The sequence below is a fragment of the Prosopis cineraria genome, unplaced genomic scaffold (assembly GCF_029017545.1).
Source record: "Prosopis cineraria cultivar Desert tree isolate PC_DT_omini unplaced genomic scaffold, ASM2901754v1 PC12, whole genome shotgun sequence".
Classification (NCBI taxonomy): domain Eukaryota; kingdom Viridiplantae; phylum Streptophyta; class Magnoliopsida; order Fabales; family Fabaceae; genus Prosopis; species Prosopis cineraria.
Window position 1 is genome coordinate 19,009,796 of NW_026555343.1, and position 22,558 is coordinate 19,032,353.

General features: G+C 38.6%; 1 protein-coding gene across 4 annotated transcripts in view; it reads left to right on the forward strand.

Moving 5' to 3' along the window:
• The window catches only part of LOC129288164 (organelle RRM domain-containing protein 6, chloroplastic), a 35,585-nt gene that overhangs the window by 1,766 nt on the left and 11,261 nt on the right, over positions 1 to 22,558 (forward strand). For 3 of the 4 annotated variants that reach the window (XR_008587939.1, XM_054924588.1, XM_054924587.1), the window contains exons 2-4: positions 12,154 to 12,222; positions 12,316 to 12,419; positions 12,977 to 13,142. Coding sequence is in view for 2 of the 4 variants with exons in the window: in XM_054924588.1 (XP_054780563.1) it covers positions 12,154 to 12,222; positions 12,316 to 12,419; positions 12,977 to 13,114 (311 nt within the window). In the remaining 2 variants the exon portion in view is untranslated. Of the gene's footprint in view, positions 1 to 12,153; positions 12,223 to 12,315; positions 12,420 to 12,976; positions 13,143 to 13,974; positions 21,195 to 22,558 lie in introns of all 4 variants that reach the window. The other variant, XR_008587940.1, reaches the window with a different exon arrangement.

Consider the following 22,558-nt stretch of genomic DNA (forward strand, 5'->3'; position numbering starts at 1 on the left):
TCTTCTTCCCTCTAACATTAAGGTATCATAGCCGTCTCTCTAGCCATGGGTTCGCCAGAGATGCGATCCTCTACCGAGCGCGTGGGTGATCTTGAACACTGCCTGGAAATGAAATTAGCATTGGTTCAAAGCACGTAACAAACTTTGGACAAACATTCCCAGGAGATTTCCGAGATAAAGCAGACCATGAATCAGTTATCGAGCCAAATGACTGATATATTAGCTAAGCTTTCCATGATTACTACTCTACCACCTCATCCTGTTACCCTTGAAACCGGTGAACCATCCCACACTCCTTCTGTGAACACACCAACACCTCTACTAACTCTTGCTATTCCTCCACCCCCATGATTCTCTCGGCTAGCCACTCCTTTTGCCGTCGTTTCCCTTCCTTGCATTTCCATACCACCACCTTTGTTTGGCTCTTTTCAGGGCATTCTTCTGACACCCACCCAACCTTATTTGGTTCCAACTAAACATACCAGAGTAGAGTTTCCCAAGTTTGACGGTACAGACTTTCGAGGGTGGTCTTATTGCTGTTGTCAATTCTTTGCTGTGGATGAAACACCTATTGAACACTGAATCCGGCTTTTGAGCATTCATCTAGAAAAATGAGCATTAACATGGCATTTAGCTTTTGTGAAACAACGCCCACTTTCTGAACTTTCTTGGGATGACTATTTTAAAGAAATGGAGGCTAAAATTTGGTGATGTAAATGATGACATTCCCATGATAGCTTTTAAAAAGCTTCAAATGAAGGCTTCTATAGAAGAATATGAAGAAAAATTTGATGAATTACTGATAGAAGTGCATTTATCTGAAGAGGCAGTGATGAATTGCTTTATCGGGGGTCTTCAGGATGACGTACAGCAAGGAGTCCTCAGCTTTCAACCGAAATCCCTGACCACTGCGATGAAGTTAGCTAGACACCAACTCGCCACAATTCGAGCGATTCATGAAAACACTCCTCATGTTTCTCGAAGGTTTTTACCTTCTCAATCTTCACTATCTCAATCAGCTACAGGACTTCGAGTTTCCTCTTTTTCTTTAGGTTTTAAATTAGACCCAACTCCTATGACTGCTTCTTTTATGGGCCGAACTGTGGATAAGCCCAGAACACAACTTTCGTCCAATCTCGGGCAATCGGCCTCCTTAAAGCCCTCCATGGCTTTATCCAAACAGGAAATGGACGATCGCAGACACAAAGGCCTCTTCAATTGGTGTGGTGATAAGTACAGTAGTTCACATAAGTGTAAGGATTCCTAAGTCTTTGCCTTGTGGAGGATGATTTAGATGCTTTCGAAGATGCCTAGGAATCTGTTGAGTCTGACGAGCCTCTGGGCACTATTAATGCTGTTGAAGGTAAAGCTGGCACTTTAAAGCTGGCACTTCCACTTTGCGACTTGTTGGCCGTGTTAAACATCAGGGGATTATTATTCTAATTGATATAGGCAGCACACATAATGTAATCGATTCTGGTCTAGCTAAACGCCTTAGGTTGCATGTTCAAGAGAAACAAGGTGTTCGAATTACTGTGGCTGACACTTAACAACTACTCATTACAAAACACTGCTCGGATTTAGAATGAGAAATGGGTGATTCTTTTTTCTCTTCTAATTTTTTGGTTGTGAAAATCGGAGGTTATGAGTTGATTTTGGGAGCCCAGTGGCTTAAAACCTTGGGCAGATTCACTATGGATATGGTTGCAAAATTATTTGAATTTTATAAGGATGGCAATTTGATCGAATTGAAGGGTTTGGGGTACAACCCACAGGACTCTAATTCTCCAGTCACCATCTCATGGGGTACGGTGCTTACTGCTGATCATCTCTACTTGATTCATGCCCCTCATCACCTACAAGTTCAACTTCCATTGAACTCATCTCTCTTGAGCAGTTAACAGCCACAGTTGCAAGATCTTTTAGCTTCTTTCCAAGATGTATTTGTTGAACCCTCTACCCTTCCCCCACTCGTTCATTTGATCACGCTATTCCTCTCAAAATAAATCAACCCATCACTTGCAAACCTTATCGATATGGCCCTGTACAGAAAAATGAGATTAAGAAGCAAGTCCAGTAAATGCTCAACAATGGGATTATCTGGGCCAGCAATAGTTCTTTTGCAGCTCTCGTTGTTTTAGTCCAAAAGAAAGATGGTGCATGGCATTTCTGTGTTGACTATAGACGATTGAATGAAGCCACGATTAAAAATAGATTCTCGATTCCAATCATTGAGGAACTTTTGGATGAATTGATCGAGGCACAATTTTTCTCCAAGCTGGATCTGCGAGCAGGGTATTACCAAATACGGATGCATGAAGCTGACATTCCTAAAACTGCCTTCTGCACTCATGAAGGGTTGTATGAATTTATGGTAATGCCATTTGGTCTTACTAATGCTCCTGCCACCTTCCAGGGTTTAATGAATTCAGCTTTCAAGCCATTTTTGCATCGATTTATCCTGGTTTTATTTGATGACATTTTGGTTTATAGTAAGCATTGGACATTGCATTTAGAGCATTTGAAAGAAGCTTTGACAATCTTACGGTAGCATCACCTTTTTGTTGAGGCCTCAAAGTGTACTTTTGTTGCCAGAGAGATTGATTATTTGGGCCATGTTATTACTGTTGATGGTGTACAAGCTGATCCGAGGAAGCTGGATGCTATTGCTTTTTGGCCAGTTCCATCTTCCGTTAAAGAGTTGTGGGGGTTTCTTGGACTTACGGGTTATTATAGACGGTTTGTCAAAAACTATGGTTCTATTAGTAGTCCTTTGACTAAGTTGTTGAAGAAGAATGAACGCTTTGTGTGGACTTCTTGGGTTCAATCTGCTTTTGAGTCTCTCAAAAGCGCTATGATTTCCCCTCCAGTGCTTGCTCTTCCCAACTTTAGTGAGACTTTGTTATCGAAATTGATGCTTCGGGACATGGAATGGGGGCTATCTTGTCTTAGAATGGCCACCTTATCACCTTTGCTAGTAAGGTACTATCCACCCTTAAGAGGCAATTATCAGCTTACGAACGTGAGTTGTTAGCCATTGTGTTTGTTGTTAAATAATGGCGTTCTTATCTCTGAGGCCGTAAATTTATTATTAAAACAGATCATTTACCATTGAAACACCCTTTAGAGCAACGTGATTTGTGTCAAGAACAGTGTAAGTGGCTCCATAAGCTTTGGGGATTGGACTATGAGATCGTTTACCGTAAGGGCAGCGACAATACAGCAGCTGATGCCTTATCCAGATGCTCCGATGGGTTTTGTTTGGCTATTTCTATGCCTATCTCTCCATTGTATGAGAGAGCGCGTGAGTCTTGGCTTGTAGACGACAATTTACAGCATCTAATTAAGTCCTTAGAGGCTGATCCTTTGTCTAAACCTAAGTACACTTGGAAGCATCATTTACTAAAAAGGCAAAGTAAGCTGGTCGTGGGGGCTGACTGTGGCCTTCAGGCTGATTTGCTCAAATTTTTTCCTGCTGATGGCGTAGGTGGGCATTTAGGTATGAATCCTACTTACAAAAGGCTTGCTTCCTTCTTTTACTGGAAGGGCATGGAGAAGGATGTTTGTAATTATGTGCTTCAATGCACGACGTGCTAGCATTTTAAGCCTGAACTAATAGCTTCACGAGGGCTTCTCCAACCCTTGCCCATACCTAATCCTGTTTGGTCCGAGCTTTCCATGGATTTTATTAGTGACCTCCTCAAGTCTTACCCTAAAACTACTATTTTAGTAGTGGTTGACAGGTTATCTAAGGCAGCTCACTTTATGGCTCTTTGATAGGGCCCGTTATTTTCTTAAGACATATCAGAGGAAGTCAAAGGGGAAGAATAACTCTAGTGGAAATACTTGAACCAGTCTAGAAGTTTACCCTTCAGTCCATAGCCGTAAGGAACAGTATTTTGTGATCTTTTGTAATGATTGGGATCTTTTGGGTAGTATGGGCGATGTGTCAGTCACTGAAGGTATTAGTAGTCTTTTGTTTAGGAAGGGAGGGCTAAGAAGAAGAAGAAGGAGACTGGAATAGTAAGGAGAGATTGGCCTCTCGAATGCCAATGGGAGTGAGACTCTTGTATGGAAGCTTGTAATCTGTGTTGCTAGAGTGTTTTATCATCTTCTAGGGGAAATAGGGTTTTGGGCCAGAATCAGAGTTCCCATGTACATCTGATTCGGTTATTCATCTCATTAATATCAAAACCTAAGTATTTTCCTCTCATATTAATTGCTGTTGCTGTCTTATTTATTACTCTTTGCTGTGATTCTGGTTTGGGACACATTATTTGGCATCAGAGCAGGTACAATCTCTGGGTGTGGTGTGTAAGGAGATATGGCGGAAAGGGTCCAGTATGCTGATCTGGAGGTACAGGAACTGAAGGAAACGGTTGGGGTATTGACCCGAGATGTAAACGGTATTAAAGAAACATTGAAGACTATTAATGATGCCTTGGTGCAAATAGAGAAGAAGATAACCGGGCCACGTGCAAACGAACAGGAAGGTCATGAGGAGGTTTCAGTGAGCAACCCAGGCGGTGATACAGACGGGAGCAAATATAGAAAGTTAGAATTACCTGTTTTTTCCGGCGAGGACCCGCTAGGATGGCTTTTTCGGGTGGAGAGATATTTCCATGTTAACTCCATTGCAGAACGAGATAAGCTTGAGGCTGTGGTGGTATGTCTTGAGGGAAAGGCATTAAACTGGTACCAATGGCTGGAGACCAGGATACCTCTGAGTCACTGGACGGAGTTCAAGAGTGAGCTGCTACGCAGGTTTCACTCTTCTCAGCCAGGGGGGGAATATGAGCGATTGTTCACATCCAAACAGGACAGGACGGTACTGGAATTTGTTGAAGAATTCGAGCTCTTATCTGCGCCGCTGAAGGAGGCCTCTGAAGAATGCTTGATCGGTGCGTTCCGTTCTGGGTTAAAACCAGAGATCAGAGCTGAGTTGAAGTTAACGAAAACTCCGACACTGCGAGAGCTGATGGAGATGGCGGTGTGTATAGAGGAGAGGAATTGGATACTTGGAGATTGTAGAGAAACCCGGATCACCCGAACCCAACGTCCTCAGTTTGGGCCCAAACCCGAAACGCTTCAACCCATTTATTCCACACGAGTTGCGCACGTGACTGAAGGGAATCGCAACACGCACACTGCAACGTCTTCAGCTGCCGAAAATTCGAAGAAAACGGATACGAAAACAGAGCATTCCAAGGCTGCGAGCATTTCGAATTGGGGATTGTCGACGAAGAGGACAGGAAACTCACGACGACTCTCTGACGCTGAGATTGCAAGGCGACGTGAGTTAGGACTGTGTTTCAAGTATGGAGATAAATACAGCCCGACCCACCAGTGCAAAAACAAGAACCTTCAGGTACTGATAATGGAGATGGGGGCAGAAAAGGAGAGAGAGGAAGATGACGCAGAGGCTGAACTTGAAGGAGGGGAATTCGAAAATGCTGATGAAGGGGCACAGATGGAATTATCTCTCAATTCCATGGGAGGATTCGGCGATAATCACACTATGAAGGTTAAAGGGAGGATCGGAGGCACTGAAGTGATAATTCTGGTTGACAGTGGCGCTACCCATAACTTCATAGCTGAAAATCTACAGAGTAAATTGAAATTACCTTTTGATGAGATTTCTGAATATACAGTTACAGTGGGTGATGGGTTTGTTGTAAAAGGGAGGAAAAGGTGTAAGGACCTTTGTTTGAGTGTCCAGGGGTACCAAATCATTCAAACCTTCTATCCTTTCACGTTGAAAGGGGTTGATGCAGTCTTGGGAATGGAGTGGTTGAAATCCCTGGGGGATGTGAAGGTCAATTGGAGCGAGTTAACAATGAAGATTGGCAAGAAAGAAAAGAGAATTTGCTTACAGGGTGATCCATCTCTCACTCGGGCTCAAGCTACTTTCAGGTCACTAATTCGCTCTGTAGGAAAGAAAGGAGAGGGGTTTCTAATTGAATATAGTGGGCTCACGGGCAGCAATGAAAGTACTTTCATTTTCTCTCCTGAAATTCAGGAGTTATTGGAGAAATATCCTACTGTCTACTAAGTTATTGAAGGCCTGCCTCCAGCCCGTCCACAAGATCATGCTATTCTTATTAAACCTGGAGAGCAGCCACCGAACATAAGGCCCTATCGATACCCCCATATGCAAAAAAACGAAATAGAAGGTTTGGTGAAGGACATGTTACAGGCTGGAATTATTCAGCCAAGCAACAGCCCCTACTCAAGTCCAGTGTTGTTGGTCAGGAAGAAAGATGGAAGTTGGAGGTTTTGTGTTGATTATAGGGCCTTAAACAAAATTACAATCTCGGATAAATTTCCTATTCCAGCCATAGATGAACTATTGGATGAATTGAAGGGAGCCAAAATTTTCTCCAAGCTGGATTTGAAGTCTGGATACCACCAAATTCGGATTAAGGCTGGGGATGAACACAAAACAGCATTCAGAACACATGAAGGACATTATGAGTTCAAGGTGATGCCCTTTGGATTAACCAACGCTCCCTCAACATTCCAATCCTTGATGAATGAGGTATTCAGGGAGTATTTACGCAAGTTTGTATTGGTATTTTTTGATGACATTCTCATATATAGTGATGACTTAACCACTCATTTAAAGCATTTGGAGAATGTATTTGCTATCTTAAAGGAAAACCAGCTTGTGATTAATTTGAAGAAATGTAGTTTCATACAACCCAAGATTGAATACTTGGGGCATCTGATATCAAGAGAAGGAGTTCAAGCTGATCCCGCTAAGATAGAGAGCATGATGAAATGGCCAAAGCCTAAGAATGTGAAGTCTTTGAGGGGTTTCCTTGGGCTGACCGGGTATTATCGTCGATTTGTCAAGAACTATGGGAAGATTGCTAGCCCCCTTACTGATTTACTTAAAAAGGATTCTTTCAAGTGGTCAGTGGAAGCGGAAAAGGCATTTGAACAGCTCAAAACTGCCATGACTTCACTACCCGTGCTCGCAATGCCCGATTTTACCATTCCTTTTGAGCTTGAGACTGATGCGTCTGGTACCGGAATAGGGGCAGTTTTGATGCAACAAGGCAGACCAGTGGCATATTTTAGCCAAAAGCTCTCACATAGAGCCCAACAATGCTCTATTTATGAAAGAGAGCTCATGGCTATTGTTATGGCAGTTAAAAAATGGCGCCATTACCTTTGGGGGCATAAATTTATCATCCGTACAGATCAAAAAGCACTAAAGTACTTGCTGGAGCAGAGAGTGGTTGATGAGAACCAGCAGAAATGCGTGTCAAAATTAATGGGCTTCAAGTTTGAGATTATTTACAAGCCCGGAAAAGAGAATAGGGCTGCTGATGCCCTATCCAGACGAGAAGAATCACTAGAACTAATGGGGTTCTCATTATGGCAATATAATGATGTGGAAGAATGGGAGAAGGAGGTGCAAGCAGACCCGAAACTGAGCAAAATTCTACAGCAACTCCTAACTGATAAAACTGGGGTGGAAGGGTACAGCTTAGTTCATGGCTGCCTACACTATAAAGAGAGGTTAGTCTTACCAAAAAATTCCACCAGAATTCCCTTGTTATTGAAGGAATATCATGATTCTCCAATAGGGGGGCATTCGGGCTACTTACGCACCTACAAGAGGCTATCCAATGTGGTGTATTGGGAAGGAATTAAAAGGGATGTTCAGCAATATGTGGCGAGTTGTGAGATTTGTCAAAAGAATAAATATCAAGCGCTAACTCCTGCTGGTCTGTTACAGCCGTTGACCATTCCTCAAAACATTTGGGAAGACATTAGCATGGATTTCATTACCGGGCTTCCTAAATCCAAAAGGGAAGACACCATTCTAGTGGTAGTGGATAGACTCACCAAATATGCTCATTTTTTCACTCTTGCCCACCCTTTTTCTGCAAAAGATGTTGCTGAAAAGTTTGTGAATGAGGTTGTGAAGTTGCATGGTTTCCCTAAAACCATAGTTTCAGATCAAGACAGAATTTTTATTAGCCAATTTTGGCAAGAATTGTTCAAGCAAGCTGGAACCCAACTTTGCCTTAGCTCATCGTATCATCCGGAAACGGATGGACAGACGGAAGTATTAAATAGGAGTTTGGAGACTTACTTGCGCTGTTTTGCTAATGAAAAACCAACTCAATGGGCTAAATGGTTGTCTTGGGCGGAATATTGGTACAATACTTCATTCCACAGTGCGGCTGGCATGACACCTTTCAAGGCGGTATATGGCCGGGATCCACCCATATTTCTGAAATTTAGTGGCGAACCTTCAGTTGTGGAAGATGTGAATGAACAGATTCAAGCTCGAAATCAGATCATTGAACAATTAAGGGACAATTTAGCTAAGGCTCAAAGTAAAATGAAGGCCCAAGCTGATAAGCATCGCCGGGACGTGCAATTTGAGATTGGGGACTTTGTTTATGTGAAGCTTCGCCCTTATCGACTAAAGACCTTAGCCAAGAGGAGCAATGAGAAGCTCAGCCCACGTTTTTATGGACCTTTCAAGGTTCTTGAGAAGATCGGAACAGTGGCCTACAAGCTGGAACTTCCAACCACCGCCCGCATTCACCCTGTATTTCATGTTTCTCAGCTCAAGCAAACGGTTTCAGCTGCTATGGCACAGCCTACCATCCCTCCGATGCTTTCTAATGAGTTTGAATTACAAGTGCAGCCTCAAGATATTAGGAAGGTGCGCCGGCTTATGAATGGACAGCGAGAAGTGTTGGTTAAATGGCAAGGCTTACCTGAATTTGAGAACTCTTGGGAATGTGCAGAAACAATTTGCACACAGTTTCCAACTTTTCCCCTTGAGGACAAGGTGGAGCTCTTAGGGGAGGGTGATGATAGGGCCCGTTATTTTCTTAAGACATATCAGAGGAAGTCAAAGGGGAAGAATAACTCTAGTGGAAATACTTGAACCAGTCTAGAAGTTTACCCTTCAGTCCATAGCCGTAAGGAACAGTATTTTGTGATCTTTTGTAATGATTGGGATCTTTTGGGTAGTATGGGCGATGTGTCAGTCACTGAAGGTATTAGTAGTCTTTTGTTTAGGAAGGGAGGGCTAAGAAGAAGAAGAAGGAGACTGGAATAGTAAGGAGAGATTGGCCTCTCGAATGCCAATGGGAGTGAGACTCTTGTATGGAAGCTTGTAATCTGTGTTGCTAGAGTGTTTTATCATCTTCTAGGGGAAATAGGGTTTTGGGCCAGAATCAGAGTTCCCATGTACATCTGATTCGGTTATTCATCTCATTAATATCAAAACCTAAGTATTTTCCTCTCATATTAATTGCTGTTGCTGTCTTATTTATTACTCTTTGCTGTGATTCTGGTTTGGGACACATTACTCTTAAACACCCGTTTATTGCCGTGGATGTGGCCAATCTCTTGATGGATAATGTTGCTAAGTTACATGGCTTTCCTAAGTCAGTTGCGTTCGACAGGGATCCCATTTTCTGTGGCAAGTTTTGGAAAGAGCTCTTTTGTTTATATGGGGTCTAACTACAGTTTTCCTTGGCTTACCATCCCCAAACCAATGGTCAAACCGAAATGCTCAATCGTTGCTTGGAGTGTTACCTTCCTTGTATGATGGGTGATTTTCCAAAACAATAGGTCAAATGGCTGCCCTTAGCTGAGTTATGGTACAATACCACTTTCCATTCTTCAATTGGGATGTCTCCCTTTGAAGCCGTATATGGGGTTCCACTCTCAACTCATCTGCCCTACATTGCTGGAGATTCTCCTAATGAGGTAGTTGACAGAACTTGTATTTCTAGGGAGCTTACCGTCCAACTCCTGAAACAGCACTTATTGAAGGCTCAACACCGAACCGTCTAGCAAGCCAACAAACACAGATCTGAACGCAAGTTTGCTGAGGAGAACACGGTCTTTCTTAAGTTGCACCCCTTTAGGAAGAACCTTTTGAACAATTCTCCCTTGCATAAGTTGGTTGCATGCTACTTTGGACCCTTCAAGGTAGTAAAGCGAATAGGTGCGGTTGCATATGAGCTGGATCTCCCTCTTACCACTAGGGTGCATCCGGTTTTTTATGTCTCTTTGCTAAAAAAATATGTTACCCCTACTGTACCCACCAGTCCTACCTTGCCTTCAGTGGATGAGCAGGGTCAGTTTATGCTGGAACTAGAGGAAATATTGGGCTGCAAGCTCATTAAGCACCATAATCTACCAGTGATACAAGTTTTGGTTCGCTGGAAATTCTCTCAACCGGAAGATGCCACTTGGGAAGACCTCTCAGCTATCAAAAACCAATTTCCACACTTCAACATTGATGCTCCAACTTCTACCACTATCCTTGTGGACAAGGATGCTTTTTAGGGGGAGAGTATTGTTATATGTTACTGCTTTTATAGAGGGCTTTATCGTTTTTATGCATTATGTTGCTGTGTTTTCTAATTATTGCTGAATCTTAGGATAGTATTGACAGTCTAGGACCCTCATTTCTTATGGCACGTGTCTAGGGTAGAATATATATCGTGTCTTGTCCCTCTAGCCGATTTTTTCTCGTCTATCTTCTTCCCTCTAACAAAATCCCTTTTAATATGTGCAATTAATGGGGGTAGTTTGGGGAAAAATATTAAGTTGGGAGACAATAGATTTAAATCTTATATTTAGGACCAAATCAAGCTTCTACATTTAGGATCGGAGGGATTTTCCCCCCCACATTATTCTTATTAATTCATAGTTTTTCTCATTCTCCTTGTCTCCTACATTCAATATCCTCACGAAAAAGAGGTATTTTAGGTAAAGGGATGCATATTTTTTACATAGTAATGGAAAAAAACCAACTTAACCGATTTTCTTAATTTCCATGAATTAGTTGATTAGGTGTTATATTTAGAATTGGAGGGAGGAGAGTTAAGGACCTATTAATTTTCATTCTGGAGATTCGACCCTTTTTGAATTATTGTTTCAATTAGGATTATTTGTATGGGAATACAACCATGAGAACTCACTTGAGAAGTGCCATCTTGGTGGCTTTTGTTAAAACACAAACCAGAAGACTGAGGATGTAGATTTTCCTCATGAACAGCATGTGATTGTCTCTTGGTTTCACCTTTTTAGGATGTGTTTGAAAGTTTCCAAATTCCCAAAGTGTTCAAAAACTGTCCGGGGGAAGCTGATCTAACACATCTCAAGAGCAACACAATACTTGCCGCTTCAAACTCCACAAAGCCAAAGCTGAATACTTTTTGGTTTTGATTTGGATACCATCACTCTTGATGGGTCCAAACTTTTGGAACAAATCTTCTGGTAAGGGAGGAGTAGCGTTAAGAAGAAATACCTTATACAAAAATAGAGCAGTCATCTTCATTTTCATTCTTGCTCTTGTTCTCGTTGGCATTTGTACTAGAATTATTGGTTTCAAACATATTGGGAGATGGGGGTCTAATAGTTGTCTATTTCTCTTGGCTCTAAGGCACATATCCTGATCTTTTCCAAAATATTGGTTTGTAATATCAGTTTGAGTCTTCTCAGGTGCTAACTGCTGGACATGGGCCTCAGTTCACTTATTTTAGAGAGAAGCCCGAGAATCCAGTGAAGGGCAATTGAGGTATTTTGTGCATGGCTGTTAGAGGTGAGAGAATGGGTGGGATGTAGAAAGGGCGTAGGTTTGCAGAGAGAGGTAGAGAAGATTCTGTTTAGTTTATTGAGGGAGCCCGTGCCTCTCAAATGCATAGGAACTGTGACTGTTTCCTGCTTGTGAGTTGTGATTAGTGTATTCCTCCATTAGACCTACAGTCTGTGAAGGGTTTTGTGATAAACTGGCTGACATCAACCTCTGGAAGCCTTTGCTTCTTGCACACCACATCACCTCATAAAAGATGATGTCTAGTGTAATAAATTGTGTTTGACGATAATATCTACCACTTCTCTTGCAGCATTCCAACATGTTTTCATCTCCTACAGCATCAATTGATCCAATTATATTCAAATTAATTTTATTAATTTTCAGTCTCTTTTTCTAATGGATTGTTTGGCAGACATTCTTCTAAAATGTTTGTAGTCCATGAATATTAGTATTCTGTTCATACAGTCCTACTGATTATTCTCCCAGCCTAACATCCAGATGTCATGGGCAAATTTTTTTTTCCACTTAGTTTGTTTATACCAACTTCTAACATATTTTTGGGCCAGATTTATCATATTCCTCTGGTGAGACTATTCTTGAGAAGGAATTTTCCAACTTTGGCGAGATAGCTGATGGTATGTCTCGAGTTTTAATACTACTCTATCAATTTTCAGTACTTTTAAAGTGTCCATCTGGAGTCATGTTATTTCCTTTTTATTTTTTGGCAGTTAAAGTTGTTAAAGATACCACAAAAAGATCTAAGGGATATGCTTTTATTCAGTACACCTCTCAAGATGATGCAATGCTTGCAATAGAAAACATGGATCAAAAGGTTTGATTTTCTTACTATTCTTCCTCATTTTAGTTTACGAAATAATGAAAATTAGGTCTTTAAAAATAGGGATTAGGTGCAGTTAGGAGTATGTTCAGTCTTGTGCAACTTTGTGGGTCTTTAAATCTTCCCCTTTGTCCTGAGAGAGGGGACGCTGTAGTATGGAAATTGAGACTGGTGAGAAGAGTTCTGGCCTCTCAAATGTGAGGTTGGGGGTGGGGGAAGATCCTCTTTCTCCATCATTTTGCCATGAAAAGGGATTGTCTAGTTTTAAAGAGAGTAGAGGCTCTCCTAAGCCAAATGAACCTCAAATTGTCTTTTATCACTTCCTCCCGCCAAGTTATAATGGCTTCTGACTTGATTTTGAAACATTTTCACTTTTCTTGTAAAACTGTATAAGATGGCTAGGTCATTTTGCAGAAGCACTAAAAAATCTACCAAACCCATTTTCAGTCACATTTTTAGTTCTCAATGATAGTGAAAACGAGAAACAGAAGATATTAAAAAAATAAAAAAATTAAACAAGCTCTTAAATGTTCTGGCTTTTATATCTATAGGTATTAGATGGGCGGAAGATTTATGTTGAAATAGCAAAACCTGGGAAGGATGCTTTTCATGGCCACCCAAAGACCTCAGGCCCCCCAAAGGAGTGGCAGAAACCAGATCAAGAGGAAGTGGTGGATTGCTGGTACTGATCAAAATTATAAATGATGGAATGGAACAGTAAGTTATGAAACCACTACTTTATTGATTGTTATGATTATAGTAATTACTTAGAAGTAGTGACTCTGAAAACTGGTTTTTATGGAAGTGAGAATGATCAATCTTGATTCAAAAGGTTATATGCATGAGATGCCATTGATATTGATTGGCAAATATCCTTATGCTTGGTAGGTTATTCAACCATACCTACGCAATCTCAAATTATTAATCATGTTTTTTTTTTGGGTGTGGTAACTACATTATTGACTTAAAAAATGAGGATCAGATTTTGTCAAATGTGTTTTCAGTTCATTTGCTCCTCCTGCATTCACATTCTTCAAGAAATAAAATGGTTCAGGTGAAGTGATTTTTAAAATGGATTATAAAAGAGGAAAAAATAGCATACTTCTTAGTCAACAATATAATAATAGCTTATAACTAGCCTAGAGCCTGTTTAGTTTGCAAAATAGAATGAAATGAAAAAAAAAAAGAAATGAAATGAAAACGAATTCATGAATGAAAAATCTCACTCGTGCTTTTGATTAAAAACATGTAATGAAAAACTATGGTAATGCAAATTAGGATGTATCATATGTCTTGATTTTTGTGCAAGAAAAAAGGATTGGTTCAACCAAGCATATCTTTGTATTTACATGTCAGACTAGATAGCCAAGCCAGAATTATATATTTTCCATCTTTGTCATGAATATGCTATAACCTATGAACCTCTTCAGTCTTCACAAACATAGGAAACAATAATTTTCATCACCACATGCTGAACATAATCTAACTCCTTTAAGATACCAAAAAAGAGGAAAAATAAAATTATTTACTCTTAGCTACTTAATTTCAGGTTTCCCAATCATATATTGCCATGTGGATTTTTTTTACGAGTCCTCGTTCATTCCAATAACTCTAAAGGTGTGTTTGGATTTATGGAGATTTTGATTTGAATCAAATCCCTTATTTGGATACGTTAAAAATTATGGAGTTGGATTTAATTCAAATCCAAATCCATTTCTTATTATATTTCTTATATAAAGCTCAATCTACTTGTGAAAATGCAACCTGGTTCTTGTGTGAATGAGGTAGATAGAAACACAGGCTTCTCGCTAGACAACTAGTTCACACAATGGCTTACTCTAGTTCTTGCGAGAATTGGATAATAGAGGTAATGACCTCTCTAGTTGCTTGTTCTTGCATGGGTAGGATTCAATTCTTGCGAGAATTGTTGGACAAATTTTGGAACACAAGACTTAGGATTTTTCATGAAGTGTTCAAGGGTTTTTATAAGCTCTCTAATGTAAACTTGAGAATTTCAAAAGGATAAACTACTTCTCGTGTGAAACAATTAGTTCTTGTGAGAACTTGATTGGGTAGAACTCAAGTTGTTATTGGAACTCTTATTCTCATGAGCAATACTCCTACTTCTTGCGAGAATTAGAAGTCTATATTCAAGGTTACCATTGTCACTCCACTTCTCGCGTGATGTAGTTGGGCACAACCAAGCATCATTTTGGAGCTCAATTCTTGCATGAATCAAATTGATTCACCCATGAATGAGCAAATAGAATAGGATGCCATTTTAGAAGTCTAGTTCTTGCCATAACACCATCTAGTTCTTGCGAGAATGGGTTCAACGGGTACAAAGGTATTGTAAGGCATTTCAACTAAATCACATGTCACTAGCTATTTCTCGCAACAATAGACATGAAACACCATGAAATGCTTTCTCTCTTTCTTTCTTTTTTATATTTTTTTAGTACAAATAAAAATAAAGGAGATATTCAGAATTGTACTAACTATAGAGGGATTAAGCTCATGAGCCACACAATGAAATTGTGGGAGAAAGTAATTGAGCACAGGTTGAGATTGGAGACAAGTATTTCTGAGAATCAGTTTGGTTTTATGCCAGGTAGATCAACTACAGAGGTGATTTATCTACTAAGGAGATTAATGGAAAAGTATCGTTGTAAAGATAAAGATCTACACATGGTTTTTATTGATTTGAAAAAAGCTTATGACCGTATACCAAGAGAAGTGCTTTGGAAAGCGTTAGAAAAAAGGGAGTACGGATTGCTTATATTAAAGCCATACGAGATATGTATGAGGGGGTAAAAACTAGTATAAGAATGCCTAGTGGTCAAACAAAGGATTTTCCTATAAAGATTGGATTACATCAGGGATCATCTCTGAGTCCTTATTTGTTCAACTTGATCTTAAATGTTTTGACGGAACATATTCAAGGGGAAATTTCAAAATGTATGCTCTTCGCGGATGATATAGTTCTTATAGCAGAGACAAGAGGAGAGGTTAATTGTAAACTTGAGTTATGGAGGAGGACATTGGAGTGGAAAGGTTTTCGTCTGAGTAAAAATAAGACGAAATATTTATATTGTAAATTTGGTAAAGGACTATTTGACAATAATTTGGAAGTGAAATTGGGAGATCAAATTATACCTCAAGTGGAAAAGTTTAGATATTTGGGAGCCATTATTCAAAATGATGGCAAAATCAGTGGAGATATTTCACATAGAATTCAAGCTGGGTGGTTTAATTGGAGAAAAGTTAAAGGAGTTATTTGCGATCGTAAGGTGCTTAATAAACTTAAAGGAAAGTTTTATCGCACTGCTATCAGACCGGCAATGTTATATAGTAGTGAATGCTTGGTTTTAACGGGACAGCAAGAGCATAAAGTTGGAGTAGCAGAGATGAGAATGTTACAATGGATGTGCGGACATACACGTAAAGATAAAATTCGAAATGAGCACATACGCGAAAAAGTGAGGGTGACACCTATTAAGGAAAAAATGGTAGAAAATCAGCTGAGATGATTTGGGCATGTACAAAGAAGACCAAGGGAGGCACCAGTGAGAAGAGTGGAACATATAACTTTGAGTCCGATTAAGAGAGGTAGAGGAAGGCCTAAGAGAACACTTTTGGAAGTTATTGAACGCGATCTTTTAATTAATAATATTTCTAAAAGCTTGATAAATGATATAGCACAATGGCGTCTTGCAATCCATGTAGCCGACCCCACCTAATGGGATAAAGGTTTGTTGTTGTTGTTGTTGTTGTTGTTGTAGTACAAATAAAATCTATTAATACTCAAACAAAGAAATACAAGAAACAAACAAATACAAGAAACAAACGAACAGAAATCCTTCATCATTTTCCACCTTACATAGTAATAAAAGGTGGTGAGTATTGATCAAAGATTGCAAGATCATTGGAAATACTATGACCTCTCTTAGAAAGAAGATCAATAATACTATTTGAATCTCTATTAATTAGGTTTACATAAACTAGCCAGCCTTTATGTAACAAATCAAAAGTGGATTTGGTGACACCTTTGAATAGATGGTGGTGGGAAAATTATCACAAAATAAGATTAACTGCCTGTGTAGTTACAATAAGCTTTGATCTTTCAAAATCCTCTCTCCCCCAACATATCTTAAGACTCTTCATAAGACCATACAATTTTGCAATGGTTGGTGGGCAAGAAGGTAAAAACTATTGCAGAAACCAAACATAGGTCTAATTTGTTCCCTTCACAATCCCACCACAAGCACTAAGACTATCCCCGGCAACATCTTGAGCTCAACAAGCAAATCATCTCATCTCTCTTCTATTGTTAACCTGAGCCATACAATGCGCATCCACCATTGCTTTTTGCAAAACTCTCTTAGCATCAATACACACATCAGCCTCTTCAGCATTGAAGACTCCGCCCCCCTCAAATTCCAAATTTCCCAACAAGTATATGAAAAGAGTATGAAATGCTTTCTAAAATATTTTCTAAGTTAAGATCTTGATGTTTGAGGCTATGACTTGTCTTTAATTGTATTCTACTTTCTATATGCAAATACAAGCTCTCAAAAATGATTTTTAGCAATTGAACTAAGAGAAAGCATAAATAATAAACTTATTAACATTAGGTATTCTCATGCTCTCTTAATCCTTTGCTCTCTTGATGGTTTTGCCATTCTCTTGATTTTATAATCCACACAAGCAACAAAACTTTCTCGTTTTGTAATCATCAGAACGAAGTATATCATGAAACACAAGCAAGAGTAGGTAAATATCTTGTGATGGAAAATTATGGTGTAGAGGTGGGTGAATCGTTAGATTCTGATAGTTGTCCCCTTTTTCTATTAGTTTCTATCAATATTGTTGCGTGGAATTGTAGAGGCACATCCTCAAAAATTTTAGTAGAAGCATAAAAGACTTATTGAGAGGGAGGAATGTGAGTTTCTTGATTCTTGTTGAAACCTGCGTTTGTGGTAGTCAAGCAAATTGAATTTGTGATAAGTTAGGCTTTAGTTACTAGATTCGGGTTGAGTCCACTACTTTTCTGAGGGGTATCTGGATTCTTTGGAATGATGAGGGCTATTTTATCATATATGTGGCATCGACTACCCATTATATTCACGTACAGGTTAAAGAAATTTGTTCTAATAAGATTGTCTGGGTTACAAGAATTTATGTTAAACCAAATCCTCATGCTAGACAAATTCTTTGGGAAGATTTAATCAATCTTAGCAAAGGTATGATTGGAGCCTTGTTAGCTATTAGTGACTTTAATGCTTATCTCTCAATAAGAGATAAATGTGGAGGTGTTGAGCCAAATGTCTCATACATACTTCAATTTAATAACTGTGTTTAGAGATCTTGTTTGCAAGTTGTGGATTGTGTTGGGGAATGATATACATGGGAAAGGAATCTACCTAAGGAGAGAATTGACTAGGCCCTTATGAATAACTTTTAGGCAAACCCTTTTCTTAGAACTTTGGTTCACCATCTACCTAGGTTTGCTTTGATCATAGAACAATCCTTGTGAGTACAGATTGGCTAGAACCATAGAGGAGGGGCACTCTAACTTTTTGATGCGAAGTTGCATGGATCTTAGAAGAGGGTTTTGATGAAGTGGTTAGAAACATGTGATCGTTTGGGGATTGGAATGGGAAGATTGTCTGTCACAGATTGGAATCAACATAAGGTGGGAAAGTTAATAGTTAAGAAAAATGGTTTATTGAAAAAAATCCAAGGAGTGGATAGGGTTGGCGTCAGGATAATCCTTTATTGGCTTAATTGGAAAAGAACTTGTGGAAGGAGTATAATAAGGTCCTTACCTAAGAGGAGCTCATTTGGTACCAAAAATCGAGATATAGCTGGCTCATATTGGGGGGATAAAAATAGTAAAGTTTTTCATGCATCCACTATTGCTAGAAGACAAAAAAGGATTGAAGGGTTGAGAAATGAAAATGATGGGTGGATATTCGACCAAGAGGAGCTTGAGAAAATGGTAGCCAATTACTATAGAACTTTCTTTACATGTCATACAGAGTTGAGTAATTTGTTGAATACTAGACACCAATTACCCTAACTTAACATATTAGAATTGGAAGAACTTCATCATGAGGTGAGCAATGAGGAAATTAAGGAGGTTACTTTTGATCTGGGATCTTTCAAAGCTCCTAGACAAGATGAGATACATGCTTTCTTTTATTAGGATTATTGGCACATCATTGGTAGGGATTTTATTCCTTAATTAAGAAGCTCTTGGCCACCTTTTGTTTGTAGATGAAATTAATGGTACTCATCTTATGCTAATTCTTAAAGTTGATGTTTTGGAGACCATAAAGGACTTTAGGCCTATTTCACCCTATAATGAAAGTTATAAGATTTTGTCTAAAGTCTTGAGTTGGAGACTAAGGAACATTATGGGTAAGCTAGTAGGTATGTGCCAATGCAACTTTATTGCTGGTAGACAAAGTAGTGACAACATTATCATTGCTCAAGAAGTCATACATTCTATGAAGTTGACAAAAAAAAAAAGGAATGATGGCGATTAAAGTTGACCTTAAAAAAGCGTATGAGTACTTAGAATGGGATTTTATCAATGATACCTTGCAATGAATTGGTTTATCTGAGTCTCTTTGCAAAATTATTATGGCCTATGTTAAAAGCTTATCAATGCAAGTGCTTTGGAATGGAAGCCTAGCAAAGGTGCTCAAACCTTTAAGGGGAGTGAGACAAAGAGATCCTATTTCCCCATATATCTTTACTCTATGCATGGAAAGATTGAATCTTGTCATTAATGATGCAGTGGATGAAACAGATTGGAAACTTGTCCAACTTGTTACTAGGGGTCCAAGGATCTCCCACCTATTTTTGCTGATGACTTGGTGTTGTTTGGTGAAGCTTCATCTGTGCAAGTTGATACTATACTTCCATGCCTTTAATCTTTTCTATGAAGCCTCTAGAGAAAAAATAAACAAAACTAAAACAAAGGTTTGCTTCTCAAAATCTATTCTCTTTTCAAGAGCTTATAAGCTTAGTTGCAAATTGGGTGTTGGCTTGACAAGTGATCCTGGTAAATTCTTGGGAATACCCCTCATCTATAAAAAGGCATCTTATGTTTTAATCATCCCAATCCTCAAAAAAACTCAAAGGAGGTTGTCTAGTGGGAAGGGTAGATTCTTGAATATAGCTGTTAGAATAACTTTGATTGGAGCAATCCTTTCTAGCCTCCCATCCTATCACATGCAAACAATGACCCTCCTAAAATGCCTTTTCAAGAGATAGAAAGTAGTCGAAACTCCTTTGGGGAGAAGATGAGGTTACTAGGAAAATTCATCTGATTGCGTTGGATGAGATTACTCGAGAAAAAAAGGAGGGTGGGTTGGGGATCAAGGCCTTTCGAAGACAAAATAAAGCTTTTTTTGATGAAACTTTGCTGGAATTTAATGTGCAATGAAAAGCATTATGGGTTAAAGTTTTAAGAAGAAAGTACAAATGCGGTAAGGAAAGTATGTCTTATGTTATGAAGAAACAAAACTCATCTTTCACATGGAGGGGTATCTATGAAGTTTGGGAAAAGTTCAAAGAAGAGTGGGAAAGAAAATTCGGAATGGTAAGTCTACTAATTTCTAGTTTCAAAATTGGTCATTGCTAAATGTCCTTTTAATTGAATTAGTTGCTAGTCCGGAGTAATATATAGATAAAAATGAGAAAGTCTCGGATTATGTGAATCAGTGGGGGTAGTGGAATGTTGAACAACTAAGCTCTTGGTTCTCGTTGAACACAGTTTTGTATCTAACCCATGCCCCCCGCCTAGTGAGGAGAGAGAAGAGGACAAATACTATTGGAAACCATCAACAGATGGTAATTTTATTGTTAAATAAGCCTACTCTTTTTTATCTGCGAGTACAAATGGGAGAGCTAATAGTATTTGGAAGATGTCGTGGAGGAGGCCTATCTTGGAAAAGATAAAATCCTTCATGTGGCTCTTTGCACATGGAAGGACTCACATATGAGTTGTGGATGAAAAGAGTGTTGAACTCTAGTTTTGATGATTATAAAATGGAGAAGTATTTATTTTGCAGATGATTTTGCATTTGAAGACTAAAGAAAATTTGGAGTGTAAGCTTAAATCTCTAATTTTCATCTTAATCTATATCCCTTGTCATTTTATGTCTCGAGATAAGTATTCAATTTATCTCAAATATCCTTGAACAAGATCAGTTTGTGGCTAATGTGTATTAAAATTTCTTCATACTAAGTTTTTTTTGTTCATATCGGTATGAACTACTTCACACTGGTATCAAGGATCTCATACTCCCTCTTTGTTGGCCATACTGCTATGAAACTGTCTTTTGTTCTTTTAAGTTTCTTCATATCAATATCATCATCACTGTTTGTTACTCCCATTTAAATTTTTTGTACTAATATGAACTACTTCATAGCTATATCAAATGTCTTCATACCTATGTGAACTTATTCATACTTGTATGAATTACTTTCCCTCAACGTGCTTTATGATTTTCACTTGGGTGTATGTTCATTCCTGCTCGTATGAGATTTAATCTTTCCTTTGTTTCATGTTTATTCTCATACCGGTATCAAGCTCTTTATTGTGATATGAAGTTGAAGTTTTTTGCTCTATTTTTCGCATACCAAAACAGAGTATCTTTTGTTCAATTTTATCTCATTCAATCCTTAATCCTTTTTGTTCCTTTCAGTTGTGTTCATTATTCTACCTGCCTTTAATTCTTTTAGACACAATCAAAGGTTTGAATTAACACTTTTCTCATTTGATATTTTCTCATACCTATATCAAAATTATCCTATGTCTCAATCCTTTTAACTTTTTGTTAGAATATTTAATACATATAGTCGTTATTTCTTTTATGAGGCTAGTAACACATAAACTCGCAGGAAAAGTACTGTTTTATTGCCTTAAAGGGTATAAATTATAGAGTAGTGAAGATGAAGACGCTAATAGCTAATTTATGAGTTTAATATATTTATTTCTAAGATCAACTATAAATACAACTCATTTATGAGGCGGAGAAGAAGAGAAGTTACTGAACCAACAACATGCATTAATTTTCTATCAACCTTATGCTGATACATTCATTATTTTGAAAGCTTCATTGATTGTATATTCACTCTAAGAGAGAGTTTTATTACAGTAGTGATTCATTATTGAATTTACTTGTTATCTTTATATTTCACTTTTGAAATAGAGTAGCTTAAGTTCGAGGAGCTTAAGAGGTTTAGTAATCATCTTTGTAAGGGAAAGAGTTATAGACTTAAGGAAGAGTTTGAATTGTACTGTGGGAACCAAGATTTTGGCTTAATCTCGGTGGAGTTAGTAAAAAATTTCAAGTGTATCTTAGAGACTGGAGGTAAATTCAAGTGGTTAAAATTGAACCAGGATAAGCACTCTATGCAAAGCCTCTCCTCTCTTCTCCTAGCTTTATTTGGTAATATCATTCTTCCTTTATAATTATATCTACTTAAATTGTTTTAATTTTTTAATTAGTCCAAAGTATCTCCCTTTTAGGTGGTTTTTATAGAGAGGCTTTATGATCGAGGAGAATTGTTCTTTTGGTTGCGAAGCCATTGAAGATTCAATGTACCTTATCCATGACTATTTGAACTCTCTAGACAAGTGAAAAGATGTTGTTAGAGAGGAATGTTGGAATTCTTTGGCTAACGTTACTAGTGTGGATTAGCTAAAATGGAATATGTAGAGGGAAGCATGCAAGAACTTCACTAAAAAGGTGAACCAGGCTATTTTATTTGGGTATATTTATTGGGATATTTAGGTGGGTAGATGCAAGAAAGCCTTTGATTTTGATACTACTCATTTTCATCTCATAGCCCACTCTAGTTTCCTTAGAGCTTTGGATTTAGACCTCCATAAGATGGCAACTTTCCTTTCATATGATAGAAAACTACCAAACAACAATCATTTGAGAAGAACCGATGCCTTTAAGCTGGAAGTCAATGGATTTGTGCTTAGTAATAGGAGCAGCAGGTGTGAGGGTTCCATTTAGGATAAATAGGGAATTTAGGTTCAAGGATTTAGTTACAAACTTGTTAATGCACCACCTGTGATTGCAGAACTTTTTGCCATTATCTAAAGC